This window comes from Pygoscelis adeliae, unplaced genomic scaffold (genome assembly GCF_000699105.1).
Source record: "Pygoscelis adeliae isolate BGI_AS28 unplaced genomic scaffold, ASM69910v1 Scaffold94, whole genome shotgun sequence".
Lineage (NCBI taxonomy): Eukaryota > Metazoa > Chordata > Aves > Sphenisciformes > Spheniscidae > Pygoscelis > Pygoscelis adeliae.
In genome coordinates, this window is record NW_008824547.1 from 1,069,481 (window position 1) to 1,087,952 (window position 18,472).

General features: G+C 38.2%; 2 protein-coding genes across 2 annotated transcripts in view; one reads left to right on the plus strand and one right to left on the minus strand.

The window, feature by feature from the left end:
* PBRM1 (polybromo 1) overlaps positions 1 to 16,310 on the minus strand; it is a 63,694-nt gene extending 47,384 nt beyond the window's left edge. The window contains exons 1-11 of the mRNA XM_009321851.1: positions 16,236 to 16,310; positions 15,026 to 15,181; positions 14,183 to 14,280; positions 13,457 to 13,604; positions 10,969 to 11,112; positions 10,145 to 10,261; positions 9,499 to 9,567; positions 6,532 to 6,630; positions 5,267 to 5,352; positions 2,565 to 2,663; positions 1,011 to 1,102 (exon numbers count right to left, since the gene is read on the minus strand). Of these exons, the coding sequence (XP_009320126.1) occupies positions 1,011 to 1,102; positions 2,565 to 2,663; positions 5,267 to 5,352; positions 6,532 to 6,630; positions 9,499 to 9,567; positions 10,145 to 10,261; positions 10,969 to 11,112; positions 13,457 to 13,604; positions 14,183 to 14,280; positions 15,026 to 15,181; positions 16,236 to 16,274 (1,147 nt within the window). The 5' untranslated portion in view covers positions 16,275 to 16,310. The remainder of the gene's footprint in view (positions 1 to 1,010; positions 1,103 to 2,564; positions 2,664 to 5,266; positions 5,353 to 6,531; positions 6,631 to 9,498; positions 9,568 to 10,144; positions 10,262 to 10,968; positions 11,113 to 13,456; positions 13,605 to 14,182; positions 14,281 to 15,025; positions 15,182 to 16,235) is intronic.
* Positions 16,311 to 17,170: 860 nt separating this feature from the next.
* GNL3 (guanine nucleotide binding protein-like 3 (nucleolar)) overlaps positions 17,171 to 18,472 on the plus strand; it is an 11,281-nt gene continuing 9,979 nt past the window's right edge. The window contains exon 1 of the mRNA XM_009321852.1: positions 17,171 to 17,263. Coding sequence (XP_009320127.1) covers positions 17,171 to 17,263 — 93 coding nt within the window. The remainder of the gene's footprint in view (positions 17,264 to 18,472) is intronic.

Below are 18,472 nucleotides of genomic sequence, written 5' to 3' on the forward strand. Positions count from 1 at the left end.
AGGCTTCCTTTTTGTGTTGGAGTTTGTCCAGGAGCTCCTTGTTCTTCTATGCAGGCCTCCTGGCGTTTTTGCCTGACTTCCTCTTTGTTGGGATGCATCGCTCCTGAGCTTGGAGGAGGTGATCCTTGAATATTACCCACTTTCTTGGGCCCCTCTTCCCTCCAGGGCTTTGTCCCATGGCACTCTACCAAGCAGATCCCTGAAGAGGCCAAAGTCTGCTCTCCTGAAATCCAGGGTAATGAGCTTGCTGTGCGCCCTCCTCGGTGCCCTAAGGATCTTGAACTCCACCATTTCGTGGTCAACTTAAAAGACAACCTATAACAATTTATGACCGATACTGAAATATCTGATATAATGCATATATGCTTATAGTATAATGCTAAAGCATGCTTATTATGAAACTAAGGATGCTCTATGAAGGCATGCCTTTTCATGTGCTTTTGTTTTAACATAAACCTTCATGCAAGATTTCATGATTGCTGGGCTAGATCAGATATTTCTAAGTTCTGACATTTATCTATCCTTATACCTCATATAGATTATCTTCACTTTAAAAAAATAAAACCTGACAGGTACTTAGAAGACCCAATGGCACAAGAGAGCAAGAGAGAACAAGCCAGTGTGAGTGAGCGTAAATGAGATTTCTCTCAAACAATTGCACCACAAGGCGCACCCAGTGTCTTCTCCAGTGTCTCCTCTTCTGTTTCATATTAGAAGGAATAAAAACAAGCAACAGTTTCCTAAAGCTTGGATAAGTATACTTGGAAACACACACACTAAATTCAAAACACGCAAGCAAGTTTGGCCTACCCTATCTTACCAGCTGTACATTTATAAATTCATACTTAGAGGAAACAGGGATTGGATGTAAGAGAATTACATGCTGAGTTTGGAAACACTGCAAAATATTTTTGAAATAAAGATATTTGAATGTCTCAGAAGCTCTACAGTTTTGCTTATTCCAAACATTTTAATTACAGAAAATAGAGAAACTGTGTTTCAGTTCCTACCAGCCAAAGCTGCATCCTCATCACTTTCTGATCCATATTGCAATGCCATGGTTATTGCTGATAAACGATCCCCTTGGGCTGATCTTTTGTTACTACAAAAAAGAAAAAAAATGTATAAAATTAAAAAGAAAAAAAAAAGAGGAGGTTATCATGTTAACCATTAACAGTCACCCAGAGTGTGTAAGTAAACAAGTGAAGCTCATGACTGTTGCCTACGCTATCAGGAATACAGACATGACTATGCAAGAAAAGACTGGAACCCTTAACAAGAGAAACTGTTAATGACCCATGAGTCTGCCTCTGTTTTAAGAGGCAGTCCATCAAACTGAAGAACTGGACACACAATCAGAAAGCTAGAGCTCAAGCTATCTATCTTCTGTCCTATTTTGAATACTTGAGTATTTGAATTATTGGGGGAGAAGGGGAGTGGTAAGTCCCTCCCAATTAATAACTTTGTTATTTGATCCTGTTTTATTGGGATTTGTCTACATGCAAGAATTCAGCATGCTGCAAGCTCTACATGCTATCTTCTCTCACTCCCCCACTCTCACCATAGGCATTTTCAGCACGCGGAGTGCCTGTATGTGAAGCAGCTTCCTCTGCTTTCTAGGTGGGGTAAATCAGTGTCCACGCTGGCTATGGTCTCACAAAGACTTCTTCAGCATCCCTCTCCTCCTCCCTTTTGTCCCAAACCTGGGGCACAGCATTTCATACCTACAATGTAGGCTATGCCTGACAATCTGCTTTTTTACTAGGTCAGCTCTTTCGGCACCTCCAGCAATGGGCTCAACCTTGCCCTGTGGGAGCAAAGTGAAGACTGGGAAAAAGCAGGTGGGTTGCTTAAAATGACACCAACTCTCTACAAATGCTCAATCCCTTAAAGACCCTTGCAGCTGCTGTGTTAAACCATGGTTTCAGAGTATACACCCAGGGAATTAGCCAGGAGTAGTACTGTTTCAAGACAGTAGCCCACAGACTGTAGACATGAGACCTCTGCTAGGTACCAAAATTCTCAACTGATGATTTAAAGAACAAACCAGAAAGCCTCCAGTAATCCAGCCTACCCAGCAAGTTTGTCATAAATGCATTCCAAATGCAATACTTTTTTTTTTTTTTTCTTTTTTTACAGGCTTCATTGGTTTCCATCATCCATCTCTTAATTGTTTAGTCCTACTTTTAGTAAGACTCTTTTTAGTCTCTAAATATAATTTTTCTAGGTTTACAACACATTTCCATGTTATTTTTCACCTGCTTTATTTTGTAACGAAGCTTAACGTTATGTTCTTCAGAACATTTCTAAGGAAATAATTGCATACAGAGTATTTCATGACAGGTGTTTTGAAATGTTAAATGTAAAATCAAACATGGAAGAGTAATTACAGCAAAGTAACTTATTAAATCATACTTAATAGATAATTGATTTAAATATATTTGAATCTCAAATATTGACGCACACTCTCAACTAAATAAAAAAAAAAAAAAACAAAATTTTAGATTTTAGTATTTCCATATGATGACAACCCAGCTTTTCCTCCAAGTCCACAATTTACTTACCGATAATATTTGTTAGAAGAATTTCTCTCATCACCAACACTGCCTTTACCCTGTGAGGAAGGACCTGTCAGCTTGGAAGCAGTCAAATTTGATGGAGTCCTTAAGGCAGAAGAGACAAGCCAAGGAAAGGGGAAAAAAAGAGGCCCACCTTAGACCCAAGAAAAGACACAGCAAGGATAAAGCTTTTTACAGAATTACTTTGATAGATCAGCCAAAAGGTTCAGAGACAGATATAAAATGTTTTAAAGCTAAAAGTGAAGTAATACTAAGATACATTTAGTGCCCCAGCATTAATATCGATTTTGCTTATCAAGTCAGAGGAAGGTAACATTTACATTGAGGATTAATAGCTATACACACAGCTCAGCCTACAACAGCAGTGAAAGCAGCCAACAAAATGTTCCTTAGCATCCAGATAAAGCTAATCATACAAATCCAATCATGTTTTATCAATACTTAACAAAATCACTGTCAAGTTGCTTAACAGTGCATATTGTCAAGCAACTTTATTTTGTCATTTTATTTAAGGGAGGACAGTTAAATGCACCAACAAAGAGCCATTTAGTATGATAAAGGATACAGTGAACTCTGTGATAGAAAAGCATGATTTTTGACACAGAGGCAACATGTCTGTAGAACTTAGGTTAGTAGCATTATGATGAATTTGAGCCTGATCCATCAATGACAAAGAAAAACAGATGTAAATTCAGAAGAAAAATATAGTAAATTAACTGTAAATGAACTTATGGGGGTATTTTACCAAAATCAGCAACAGGTAAAGGAGACCCCCCATTTGAGACAATTAAGCAGTTAGGAATTTGAATAAAAAATAATGATTCTGTGATGCAGATTCAGCAGAAAGAAACAAAAAAAAAGGAATAATGGTTCGATAAGCAACCAGTGAAATGCAGAACAGCAGGTGAAAGGTCTGGTTTTCATGATACTTTTCTCTCACCCCGATTGTTTTTGCATTCAGCCCAATATTACTGTAGTCTGCTTTAAGCATTATAAATTTTTTTTTTTTGCCAAGTTAGAGAAACAAAGAAGGGAGTTGTCAATTATTCTGACATTCAGCTTACTTCAGGATTTGCAGGTCTATTGAGAACACAGTACATAAGAGAACATCTAGAATAAGGTAGCTGAGAAGTGGAAACGGGTTGGCAGTGCAAGAGAGGAATTCAGCTAACAAATACCAGTGTGATTTATCTGTCATCCCTTCTTATGCAAACGGCTTTATTTTGAAGAAAAACAGTTAAGCCTCAAAATTAAACATGACGCACACTTGTGACATCCTGAGTTTCATCAATGGACAACACAGTGAGAAAAATAAAATAAAATCACAATTTAAATAGAAAACCTCTATGCCTATATGTAATTCTAGTTACTGCAAAGCAAACACATATGTACGTTCAGTGCCTGTAGAATCAAGGTCTTCTGGCACTGTACATACTTTTAAGAAGGAAAATTATTAAAATATGTGTCCGGAATTACTCCCTAACAGTATTTCTGCTTTTATATTTTTATATGCTCCAACAATGATTCACCCAAACATGGGAAGCATGCTAACGCTGAACAAATGAACCAGAAAAACTGCTACACAGGTTGAATGTCCCAAAGCACCAAATAGTAAAAATCAAACTTCCATTTCTTTTACACATAATAATCCTAGGCAATACTTTTAACACTGACACCATCTACACATTTTTCAGACAACAAAAAAATTTAAACTGCCTTTCAGTAAAGTAAAGGAGCGCTAGTGTTCTCAGTTGTACCATACAAACCTTTGCAGGAAAGGACAGCAGTTGTTTTCCAGCATCAAATACCAGTAAACAGCTCAAAGAGAGTCCACCTTGTGAAGAGTTTGCTAACTCCTTGGATGACTTGCAAGACGTTGCTTTATTTCTTTAGATAAATGACACAGCTCATACTGGCAAACAACATCTAAACCTATTTTTGAGTGTTACTCATAAGTAAAAAGTTTATACGACAATAAATCTAATTGCATTTCAGATAAGAAAATCTAAAATGACTGCACCACTTCTCTGTACAACATGGATTTTCACAGGAAGATAATGCTGTTTCCTAAATAAAATCATTCCATGAAACAAACAGAGCTATCAACGGTGTTTTACACCTGCCTGTTCAAGACCAAATCTATGCTTCACTAATTAGTAAGTCCAGATCTTCAGTGTCCTGCGCCTCTTTTCAGAGCTAAAAATTGGTTTTCAAACAAGAGTTTATATAATGTGGACTTCCCTCTAAATATCTGTCGCCTGATGTCTTGTTCCTGTGTTTCTGCCCCTACCTAAGTAACTGTGAGCTCTTACGGTTCAGCTCCTAACAAGGTTCAAGAATATCCAGCATTTTCGTAAAGCAAAGCACAACAAAGCACCTTGGTCCTCACTATTCCTTTTCTGTTACTGACTTATAAACACGTATGGTGGAAGTCGGCCATAGCTTAAGTTATAAAAGATCCACTGACACTGTTTTTCCACAATCAAGTACATCACAGAAATATTTCACCATGGAAGTATCTCAATAAAAAGTTTTCTTCCAAAAACTGTTTTACGATTCATAACTTTTAAAACAACAATAAGCCAAGTTTTCAACCAATTATTTCCCACTATATTCTCCACAGCAAAATTAAGGGAATGTCTATAGAGATTTTTATGAGATTATAAAAAGAACTCTATTTGCAGTACCTGATTCGGAGACTTGACTTGGCCAATTCACTGTGTTCAATTTCAGCCTTTTTCATATTAAATATTTTTTTAATCGCATTTGCATCCTGTCAATTAAAAGAATTTTTTTGTTTAATGTTGAAAGGGAAGAATGTTACAGTCAGGTATATCCATCTATCTAAAAATCAAAAACAAAAATGAAGGGGTTTTTACATTTAGATGTAAAACAATTTTGCATCAGAAACGAAGCACAGAACAAAGTCTGCCTGAAATACACCCACAGTGGCCTGTAAAAACTGAATAGAATAGCTGAGTAGCTTCGAGTTCAATTTTTGTCACTTAAAAAAAAAAAAACCAAAAAAAATCTACAATTTGCAAATACAGGCGAATACCACTTCAAACTAAACAGGCAAATGAGTTTCTGTGCCTTTGCAATCAAAAAGTTACTACCATTACCGAGCTTTACAATGCTTGCTCTCTCTCATTCTACACCCGTGGACTCAATACCTGGAGTAACAGTTCACAAAATAGAGATTACAAGTTTTGGGTGAGGTTACAAGTGTCAGTAATGTCAGTAGGAACTGAAAGGACAATCCAAGCAGAAGTGCAACTGGCAAAGTCCAAGAACCACTTACATAACATTAAACATACACGAGGTCTCTCACTACAAAGCCCTTAAAAACCGAACACACAAAGGAATAATTTACCACTGAAATTCTCCTACTTTTAGAGTACATGGAAACAGCAATGTGATACTTTGTACACAAAATGCTGGTGAACTAAGTATGAAAGAGATAGGAGGTGCAATTTGGTCACAAAAATATGGCTAAAAGGAAGAGGATCTTCAAAAACTATGCAAAGAAGGCATGACTCCAGTTTTGAAGCTTATGATGAAAACCATAAACAGTTCCTGCAATCTGGAAAAAGGTAACAGCTGAGTACTGCCGCTACCACTTGAACCTGTAGTTTCAGCCATTTCAATGTCAATCACAAGTACAGGGATCCTCCATCCCTCCAAAGAAGTCATGTAACTCATACCCTGACAAAAGATTTAATTGAGAAAAAAATCATACACCTCAAGAAAAGAAAAAAAAAAAAAACCAACCATACTCCCAATTATACTAAAAGCAATATAAAAAAAGGAAAAGCCATGAATAGCTATTTTTTAAAAAATGCAAACAGAGTCTTTAGGGCCTTATGCTAAAGATTCATTTAAGGATCAGTCAGCACAGGAAGTAATAAAGAAAATCTGAACGCAAATCAAACTATGAACAACTGAAACTAACCTTGAATACTTGTGATCCAGGCTCATTGTAGGTTTTGGCATTCTTTGCCAGAAGATCTATATCCTTGGCCATTGCATGAATGCTTTTATAAGTTCCATTCTGTACAACAAAAAACAGAACTGGTTAAAGTGGCAACCTTCAGACAGCATGAGAACTAAGTCAATAGTGAAAAGCAAATGGAGTTAATATAGAATAAAGGGAACATTTATAGAAAAACAAAAACATATTTATAAAGAGGACAGACAAGTATGTCACCAAAAAAGAAAGTAACAAAGATAAGTGCTAAGTCCTTATAGAGCTTATGAATGCTAAGTAAAAGATTGAAAAAATACTTAATACATTAGATTATCTTTATTTTCATAGAATCATAGAATCATTAAGGTTGGAAGAGACCTCCAAGATCATCGAGTCCAACCATCAACCCAACAACACCATGCCCACTAAACCATGTCCCTAAGTGCCTCATCTACCCGTCTTTTAAATACTTCCAGGGATGGTGACTCAACCACTTCCCTGGCCAGCCTGTTCCAATGTTTAACCACTCTTTCAGTAAAGAAATTTTTCCTCACATCCAATCTAAACCTCCCCTGGCGCAACTTGAGGCCATTTCCTCTCATCCTTTCGCCAGTTACTTGGGAGAAGAGACCGACACCCACCTCGCTACAACCTCCTTTCAGGTAGTTCTAGAGCACGATGAGGTCTCCCCTCAGCCTCCTTTTCCCCAGGCTAAACAACCCCAGCCCCCTCAGCCGCTCCTCATAAGGCTTGTTCTCCAGACCCCTCACCAGCCTCGTTGCCCTTCTCTGGACAAATATACACAGCCAGGCAATTTCCATCTTTTTCCAGAGTGAAGTATAAACATTCACTGTCCTGAGCCTGCTCCCCCAAAGGATTCAAGATTGATTTAAGGATCATTATTTATTTCACTTGTTTGATGGGTGTTGTTTTTAATCTTTTACTGTTCATATATGCTAGCTCCTTTGGGTAATCTCAAGACCAAGCAATATTTTTTTTTAAATGACAACTCAAGTTCTTACATTATAACCTGACTCCAGGACATGAAACTTTCTGAAGAGCATTAAGCATTGTGACATCTAAAATAGGTTGCCTAAATATTGCAAATTTTTAAGGTTTCTTCAAACACATTTACCTAAGCAAACTGTTAGAGAGAGAGAGAGTGTGTTAGAAGGCAGAGGAAGCACCTTAGACTAGGGTGGGGTTTTTTTACCTAGACTCCAACCCAAAGTCCACTGAGGTCAAAACAAAGCTTTTCTCCAGCTTCTGAAGAATTTGAATCCAGATTCTATTGAGGCAGTTGAAAGATATTTAAAATACAATGCATATAAATACTTGCTAATTTCTCCAACCATTTCTATTTTGCTGTAACCCCTCCTCATAACCTTTTGTATATCATCGTTGACAGAAGAATTAAAGCAAGAAAGGCCCTATTTAGAAAGTTGCAGCGGCAGTATATGTATCCTCTCAAGCCAATGCAAGTATCATAATTAAACACTGCCATGTGCATTTCCAATCTGGTTAGGCACAAGCTGAAGAAAAGTAAACAACAGAAAGAGCAAACTGGAGAGGGAATTAAGGAAAAAAATATTCTTAGTAAGTAATACACAAATCAATCACATTAACGGCACAGAAGATATTCTAACTAGGGGCAATTCAGCAATTTCATGCAGCTACTTTGAAGTGAGATTGCTATACAATTTACTCATTCAAACAAGAGACCACCACATGTAGTTCCAGCTGTCTTCCTTGTCCTTCCTCAGGGTGTAGGGGATGACCTCTTTATGACTTCCCTCTCCCCAATTCGTTTGTTGCTCAGGGTAACTGGGAGCAGCCAGCATTTACAATCAGAGTGCCCTGCACAGCCATGGAGGAAGGCAACAATGACAAACAATTTGTAACAATGACAACTATGGCGGGTGAGTGCCATAAATGCTACATAGAACAGTGATAGTTTATGGAGGAATAAATTGAGATCTATAATGGTGTGAAGTGAGGCATATCAGGGAAAATAAAGAAAAAGGAATTAATTTGAAAACATTGCCCAATTTGTGGGTGCACCCCCCCGCATCCAATAAAGGATGGAGATTCTCCCTGGCTCTCTTCTTGTCATTAATGTATTTGTAAAAACTTTTTTTGTTGTCTTTAACGACAGCGGCCAGGTTGCGTTCTAGCTGGGCTTTTGCCTTTCTCATTTCCTCTCTGCACAACCTAACGAGATCCCTGTACTCTTCTTGAGTCGCCTGCCCCTTCTTCCACAAGCGATAAACTCTCCTTTTTTTCCTGAGTCCCAGCAAAAGCTCCCCGTTCAGCCAGGCCGGTCGTCTTCTCCGCCCGTTCTTCTTGCGGCGTACAGGGACAGCCTGCTCCTGCGCCTTTAAGACTTCCTTCTTGAAGATCGTCCAGCCTTCCTGGACCCCTTTGCCCTTCAGGATTTTGAAGGGTTCTGACAAAATGTGATTTTACCTTTATTCTCTAGTTCAATTAGTCTATGTGCTATCCCTCACTATTATACAAAATGCTAGAATTACAGAACAAAATTTCAAATTACTGGAGAACTAAGATGAAAAATGCATCAGTACAAAATATCTATTTATAGCACTAGAACAAAAGTAGGTGATGATAATGCATGACCAAGCTTCAATACTTCAATGTTTTACAACAGCAGCACTTGCCAAGGAACTACTTTAAACCATCAAACATCAAGGAAACCAAGATATTCAGGCTCAGTGCCAGCACACTACAGTTTACGATGCTTGATCTTCAACACAGCTACTTCTGCAGCATTAATCCAGGACAGAGCATTAAATCAGCATAGCATTCAGATTTTTAAGTAGCAGGGGAAAAACACATTGCCTTTCCTACCGCCATAAACCTTACGTATTCTAAAATTGTTAGAAGCCACAGTTAAACAAGTCTATACTCTGACACGTTAATATGCTCATACTGTACCTGTATCCTTTGGGCAATAGTTTTAAGATCTATGGGCTCCTTTATTATTGCATAATAATCTGGATATTGCTGGAAAACAAAAATAATTTATGTATTACTATAAACAGTCACAAAGCTATTGTTCTAATAGCTCATAGAATGAACTATTAGACGAATTGCAGATAAGAACAGTGTAAGCTTCATAAACATAGCACCAGGCTTCAATTTGGGTGAGCCAGATCATGAGGCAGATACAAGGAATTATAATTCATCAATAAACTGACTTAAAGGAACAGTTCTGTCTGAAAGCCAAATACGTGGTGATGGACTTCAGAGTATTTATTTTGCTGGTTAAACTTGTTACACCACAGCCTGCAATAGAACAGTGAAATCCGACATATTTAAAAAGATTAAAAACTCTGCACCAAAAAAAGCCAGTTACCTAAACTGGCAGAACAGGGCAAGCCCCAATCCGCCATGAAGGGCTGGGAACGAGTGGGTAGGAGCAAAGAAGGGAGGGAAGCTCTGAGAACAGCTGGAGTTTGCCACTGATGAGACAGTAACAAAGAACTGCACCCTGAGTGTGCCCATCATCGTGTATAACATCAGTTATATACGTGTCCAGGTTTCCAACTTAGAACACAACCGATATTATTAAAATACCCACCACTTTAGAAGGAAGTTTCTGAAACAGTTCACTTATTAGGCGTCCTGATGGGTTTGTGGCAACAGCTACAGCTTCAAGAAGCTGTTCAAGAATTTCCTTCAGGTAACCTGGAGATGACTAATATAAGAAATGAAATCACAAGAAGTTTTAATAGCAGCCATAGTGGAGTGCTTCAAGTTGCACTGAAATATATGAGTTTACTTTTCAAAGACAGAAAAAATCAGCTATAAAACATGGATGCAACTTTTGAAAACAAAGTTGTTTATGCATTTAGGTAAAGCACATGAGAAAACTTTAATTTCACATTTACACTGCAGACTGTCCGACATACATTACATATTGTTAGAATAGACTTGGTTGTCAACATTAATGAAAACATGCATCCCAATATCACAAAAGCCAGGCAAGCCCAAACTTCCTATCATCTTATCTGGCTTACAAAACTCTCCAGGAACAGCTGCACTAACTGAACGGGACACACGCTGGAGAACAATGTCATTAGACATGAAGCTTGCTTGCATCAAACCTCAACGTTGGCATGATATCAAGCACACAACATATTGGTTTCAACTAAACCAGAACCACGTTTTATCCATATCAGAAAATCTCAACTTTTTTTTTGCTAGGCAAAAGTGAAACACACATACAATGCTGTGAAATAATTATTAACTAATAAACTTGTATAAGAAATACCTGTTGGGGCATCATTTAACTATGAAAAGACTTAATGCTTTTTCATATATGGAGGCCAATCTCCCTCTCAGAGTCAGCTGACATACACAGCCATGGCTTCCTCCAACTGCAGCTGTCATGCCCACACTTACTAATTCAGAATTTGCGCCTTGATTGTCATGTCCTTCCTCATCTTCATCTTCCTCCTCAGCATCACCTTTTTGAACAAATTCATTTTTTGTGCGCAAATACAACTCCCATAATTTGCAGGCAGCTTTATATTCAGGAGAATCAGGCTGCAAAAACAAATCAAATATTCTACTGAAAATTCAGATCATTCTTATCTGAAGGAAATTTATAAATTATTCGTTGAAAGGTATTAAATGCATTAAATAAATAACAGAAAACCTGGGAAATTCCTGCTTCAGTCGTTCTTCAACACAGATGTTAAGAATCGCAATAAGCACTAGAAAATATAACCTCTATCACTCCAAAGCATCTAAGTCTTTTGGAAAACTTAGCAATAAAATTACTTGGGTTGAGGCTTGGAAAAGCCTATAAGATGAATCTGGAGAAATCATTAAGTTTTGTTGCAGTACAACACTACTGGCATTTAAAATAGACTCAACATCAGTATGCCAGAAATGTGATTTAAGCCAATACTGCTGCCATTGTGTGGCACTTGAAAATTAATTTCTACAGCGGAAGAATGCCAATAAATGTGCCAATAACTTTGAAAGCACTGCAAGGATTTACACTCTTCCATAACTCAGCATTAACTGTGAAATTCCAAAGAACTTGACAACATGCTACCACCTGGGTACACATCTAGGTAAATTTTCTGGAAGAGCTAGAAGCATTAGTAGGCAAATTAAGTTTTGTAAATACCCAGTTGGTAATGACAGACAAGCATGTGCCTATTAACATTACTACTTAAGAACATTACCCAGAAAAAAAGACTGCTTTTCCACTCTTTCATACTTTTCTTTCCCTTTCCTCTGTCACTTAACCTCTATTTCAGATACTCCTGCAGATATGTCACCTTATTACTGCTGATTACGCTCTTCTTCACTCTCTCAACCTCTGACAGCTTGTAATACAAATGAGAAACCAACATGAGAACTATTCTTAAGCTTACCTTATTAGGCTTAAATATTCTCAAGACATTAGACCAGGTGTTAATTACGAGGAACAGATTTAAAGGGTATTCTGCTCCACTAGTCTGCTTCCTTCTATATTAATGCAAGATGCTCAAAAGTGTAAGACTTGAACTGAAATACTAAAAACCAAAGGTTTCCATTCTAATCTAGCATTGCCAATAAAACACCTGCTGCAATAAAGACCTTGACAATGAATCAGCCGTCCCTGTTTTATATGCGTCATTGGAACTGCCGTGGGCAAAGTGAAAGATGAAAAAAAGAAGAGGTTATGTTTGTGTGCCATATCTCCAGCTCACAACTCCATTTCTCTGGAAACGTCAACATTCCTTCATCCTAGAATGACGGCTACCTATTTCTATTCTACATGCAAGATTTTTACGATACAGGCAGAATTTCGAATCCACTATGCTGTAGGCAAAGGCAGCACACATTTTGTAAAACTCTGATCATTCTTTCCTGCCATCAAGTCCTTCTCCCTCACGTAGAAACCATGAAAAAGCCAACAATAATGGGCGAGTGCCTTGCAAAGCTTCAGGAGTACACAATGAATTTGGAAATCTTTGTATTTTTTCTACTGTAACCAGAATGTGCAAATGCATTAATCCATAAATCTGATTGTTTTTCAAAAAGCTACACACACACACACAAACGTAAACAAAATAAACATTGCTTTTCTGAATGTCACCTGGTTACACTCATTGGGTTATTCAGAAAGCAGTCATTTGGATCATCTCCAAAGTCAAAGATATATGCAAGGTAATATTAGCAGTTTTAGATTTACTGTATCATCTCAAGTCACCACATACAATTTCACTGTTTTAGGTATTTATCATAGCTTTCCACTGAACGAGATTAATCCAATTTTTTCCCACTTCCTTACAGCAACTGCAATAAAAACCATTAACATCTGAAATAAAACACATATCCAGTTTGGGGGAATGGACATGGGGGTTGCACCCCTGATGAAATACACCATCACATACACTCACAATCTATCATCACTGACCACGATAATCAATGTGCCTTTTTTTCATATTGTTAAATGGCCAATGGAAGAGAAAGATTCAACACTCCTACCATATGCTTGCTGTTATCTATAAACTCTTCCTTTTGGGAAAAAAATACTCTTTTTCTATTTCAAAAGGTCACACAGAGTGTGTTGTAAAATGAGAAGGCTTTGACAGAAGAATATTTTTCTCAGTTTACGTCTCTATTTTTGCTTTCCATCTCTTTTGGAAAACTACATAAGGACCCTCCCTACATTATTTTATTGCTTTCCACAGAAAAATTGCTATAGTAGGACATCTTACAAAGATACAGCGAACCTTATGGAAATATATCCAAACAACTGCCATGTGTGCTGTTCTCTTACCAATAATAAAGGCTAAACCGAAAAGTTTTTGGCCAAACGAAGGAAAAACTTGAACATATCTCTACCACTTTTACAATGAATTTGAGCCTTTATATGTATTTTCCTCACCTTATAATATGCCTTCGCATTGTTAAAGAGAAGCTGAAAATCAGCAGTCAGCACATTCACATCATCATATTCCTCCATCTTTAGCTTTTGTTGGATTTTCATTAAATCGATTGGCTGAGAAACCACTTCATAATAATCTGGCTGATTTCTGTTGCAATGACAAAAAAGGCATTATATTCCAAGCAGTAAAACCAAAACCACAGCACTAAAGTTTCTACGTGCCTATGACTAAATAAAACAAAGAAAGTTCCAACACATTTTTGTTACAGCTAGAAGATCTGGACAGTGGTCTATTAGTAGGCTGACTTCATTACATGTTCTACTATCATCCTCAATTTTCTGAGTTTAAGATAAAACTCAGTCTCTTACTTTATCTACTGCATTTTCAAGGGTCACTTCTATTAATCTTCCCAAGATATACCCTTAGTATCAGATTCCACCACTTACGTGGAATATTTTATAGTCAAAGACATAGATGTTTTAGGCAGGTGTCACAAGAAACATTTTAAATTAACTCAGTGTATCCTTTTTTGACTGAAAAAGGGCACCAGTGTTAGCCTGTCCCATTGAATAATTACATCAAAGACTCGGATCAAACACTGGTGTGAAACTATGACATATTTAGCTTAAATTTTTCACAGCTATTAATGCTGAAGTATTCCTCAATATCCATTTACTCCCTGATTAAATCTCAGGTTCAAGGCTTAACCAGACCCATGGTCTTACCTTCGCTTCGGTGCCCTAATGAAAAGCTCACAAAGGAGCCTGCCCTGTTCATCTTTGTAATCTCTGATGGTGTTGTAAAGTTCATGGCATACAGCAATCTAAAATGCAAGAACAATAAAGTAATGAAAAAGGAGAAAATTTTAAGGAGGTAACAAATCAAAGCCTGCTTACAATGGGAAAGACAAGCTGCCAATCCACAGCGTGCTCTAAAGCAGAAGTATGAAGAAATTGGTGCATCTCATACATTAGTACGATACCTGACAAGTATGCCAGGTACTGCAGAATTTTAATTTATTTTTTTGAACATCGGGAGCTTTCTTTCAATGCTAATTCTAAGTAAAACACCCAAAATGTAAATTAATTCAGTACAATTCTCTCCGAGTTATAGACAATTAAGACAACGACAGGGGTTCTTCTGCCCTGCAATTAATTAAAATTAGACTGCTAACTCAAAGGCGTAACAGAGACATTGTACACTTCAGCAATGACTGCCTGTGCCGTTCCCCACTTATTTCTCTCTGCATTTGCTATTCAGACACAGCTCTCAACTTCTGCACGTTATGATTTCAGCTCCTTCTCCAACATCCTTCCATCTGCTAAAACCATCAGCAAAAACGGAAAAGCAGCAAAAGGAAAATGGGAAAGAAAAAGATGAAACTGGGGAGACAAGAACAAGCCAAAGCTGAACGAGATCCTAAACAAAGCATAGCCAAGGCAGCAACAGATTCAGGGCCAGTGTATATGTGCTACATTTGATCATCCATTTTACAATCCAGCATTTCCCAGACAGGGATACAGTAACCCCAAGAAAAAAAAAGTTGTGCATAATAAGACGGTACTAACAGGATCTACAGTTGGGAGATTGGAAAGTCTCCTCCTCTTTCTGCTTGGGCCTGGTACATTCGTGGAGTGATGGCCATCATCAAAGTCTCCTCCGCTGATGCTGCTGGAAGGCGAGGTAGCTCTTCGCCTCTTGGAACCCATGGAATCCAACTTCTTCTATAATGAAGACAGATGTTCTTAAACTCATGGCATGGCATCCAAACTCTCTGGTGAGAGCTAACTATAAAGCTAGCGATGCTTAGGATGAGTCACATACATTTGTTACATACTACAGTTCAGTTAAACCACATATCTAAACACCAGCTTTTTGAAAATGGGCAAGAGTAAAGGGAAATCAAAATGGTCCTACAGTTTTACAGTCACTGATGACAGCAATGTCAGAAAGCCTAGGGCTCACAGTGATGAAGATGAATTTAGCAGCTCTTACTAGGATACGTTCTTAAACTATCTACATTTTGATACCTCATCCCATGCATGATAACCAAGCGAGAACCGCTGTTTTAATGGAAAAAGCTGTACAGAGACACGTGCTCAGTTCTGTAAAAGCATGTCATCCCATGTCAAATTAAAAAAAAAAAACAAAAACACAACAACTAACCAAACAAAAAAACCCCATGAAGACAACAAATTACAAACAAAAATTCAAATGGCTACTGAATACCTTGTCTTAGATTCAAGCCAAAAAAAGGTCTGGACTATCATGTGACCTGCCATTCCCGTTTCATGTGTAGGATGAATGGCTCAATCATCAAGAAGTAAAAAAAGCCACCTCCTTTTTTGGCCACAGTTTTCCATTTACCAACACAAACAGTGACAAATGAATAACCACCATCCAACAACTCTGGTGATTTACGGAACAAGTTGTTGGCTCTTTCCCAACTTCCAGTGACAGCATCAGAAAAATATCTTTATTTGTAGCTGCCTCAAAGGCTGAAGACAGAATAGATCCATCTATCCCAGCCTATACCCATTTTCCAACCAAATCAAGGAACTTCTTCTAGGAAGCACTCAGCTGATTTACAAGGTATGGCAGCACAACATAACCTCATTAGAGCATTTATGTTAGAGACAGAATTAATTTCATGCACACAAATGAGATGAATAAGCATAAGGCAGGAATAATTAACAGTTAGGATAAAGAAAAGCAAAAGCCTAAAGCAGAGGAATGGAGAGAATGGTACACGTACAATCAATAATTTACCAGATTTACCAGAGTACAACCAGCACCTCGAAAAGCCAGTCTCCTCATAGTGTCTGAGGGCCAAGTACAGATACTGGGTGAAGGTAACACTCTAAGAGTAGCAAACGAGCAATGGTGTTAGTACAGCCAAAACTGGAAGACAAGAAAAAGGAAAGAGAGAGAGAAGAAAACTGAGAGTAGATAATTAAAGAATAAAATCAAAGAATATATTGAATAATTACAGTGACAGAGAAAAAAAGCAAGAAACAGAAGGTAACTTTTTTTAGCCTAGCAGAAACTCTACAAAGCAATTTTGTACACAGAATGCTAGACATTTCTGTCATTTTTACAGTAAAAACACATTTCTCTCATGTTCCTGAATACATATTATGGATTTCACAGCCACTTGCTAGAGAATGATTCATCAAGCAGAGCAGGGAGTAAACACAAGCGATATCTGACCTGAGAGTAAAAACCAGAAAGCAGTAAAACTTACAGAATGCAAAGTAGTACAGTGCTTATAACAATAAGAAAATAATTTTAAAGGTCAAGAGACATTTAATAGACTCTCTGGTGATGATGCACCTCCACCAGTCTTCAGAGTGGATTTTTATCCTCATAAATAAGCAACATTAAGTATCCAGCCATACAGGTTCACTGTATGGTGATATACCTGTTTCAATTTCTAAGCAGTCTCCAAGTCTGATTTTTTTTCAGAAATTCCATGTGAAATGTACAGAACCATTTCATGGCAAAATGACTGCTTCTATTTAGTTCATACAACTACTGCCTTCAATCAAACCCCAGAGAGATTGTTTTCCTGTTCAGTATTCTGGACATTTTCATAACACGCACATACAGAGAAACTCTGTGCTTTATTAGCAGGCAATTCATCTCAGGAACAGACAACCAGCCTGTCGCTTTTGGCACTGCCTCCAGCTTTTATCTGAGAGCTACAGTATCGAATGGCTAACACCAGGCGTGTGCTGATGTGGGGGCTGCTAGAAAAACACAAGTTCTCGGTTGTGAAAGAAAGGCAGGAGGGACTACTGGAATCAGTAATTCTGGTTCACCCAGGAATCCAAAAGTACACTCAGTCTAATCCCATCCTGAAATAAAGATTTGGAGACCCCCCCAACCAGCACCTGCCTGCAAACTGCCTATAGGCTTCTCCATGCCCGTTATCTGAGGCACGTGTGCTGTGGCTCTCAGCCATATGCAGACACCGGTGTACGCTTGTACGATTGAGACACCTGGCTGTTCTGTACATAGCCTCCAAAAACATTTTTCTCCTCTAATAACCAAGAGAGACTTACCACAGTCTGAACAACATCAGGAATACTCAGTGAGAGAACTGCTTACGTAAAACTCCTACTGAATGTCAGGCTCCAAAATGCAAACTTCTCTCTAGATCTCCACGCTCATAAACACAGATAATCCTACTGTGCACAGAAACGTATTCGGTTTTAATTAAGAACAGGTCTCCTAGACTTTCTTCTGCAACGTAACTGCTAGCTCACAAATCTCTCCACAGTCACACCAAGAATCTCCACCACTACAAACAAGCCATCTCCTGTGCAAGAGGAGCTTGGGCATCTTCTTAATAATTGCTCACCTTGCTCATAAAAATGTCACATAACCGTAGATATGTCTGTAAGAAATGCTTTGGCCATTACTAATATACACATATACTAATATATACACAACGGGTGGAAGATTGCCTCTCCCGAAAGCTGTACTACTGCTCAGCACAAGTATTACCCAGTCTAACCTCATTAAATGAGCAGTTTTTACGTGCATTTGAGATAACACGCTCAAAACAAGCCAAGGAGGTTCTAGCACACATTTCATTTTCTGCCTCCGAGTAGAAAAAAGCTAAAAGCCGATAGAGACCACGGAAAGTATTTTATCGTTATCAGGATCTCCCACGTTTCAACAGAAATGCTCGATAAATCGTGGTAAATTTAGCAAACGGAACAAGGGAGGGAAACGCAGCCAGAATTTCCCCCGATTACAGATCACATTGAAACCAGCTACAACATAGGAAAAGGGGGACGGCAGCAACCAGACGCTATAAAAGGATAAAGTTGGTGAAGAAGTGAGAGGCACAACACACCGATCGTTTATCAACGCTGGGACAAAACACAAAGAGGCAAAACCCGTAATTTTCCCAAACCGTCCCGCAGGCGGGCCCCTGCCCGCACCCTGCCCGGTTTAAGAGGTGTTATTGTTGGCCTGGGAATAAGGAGACAAAGAAAAACACCTTT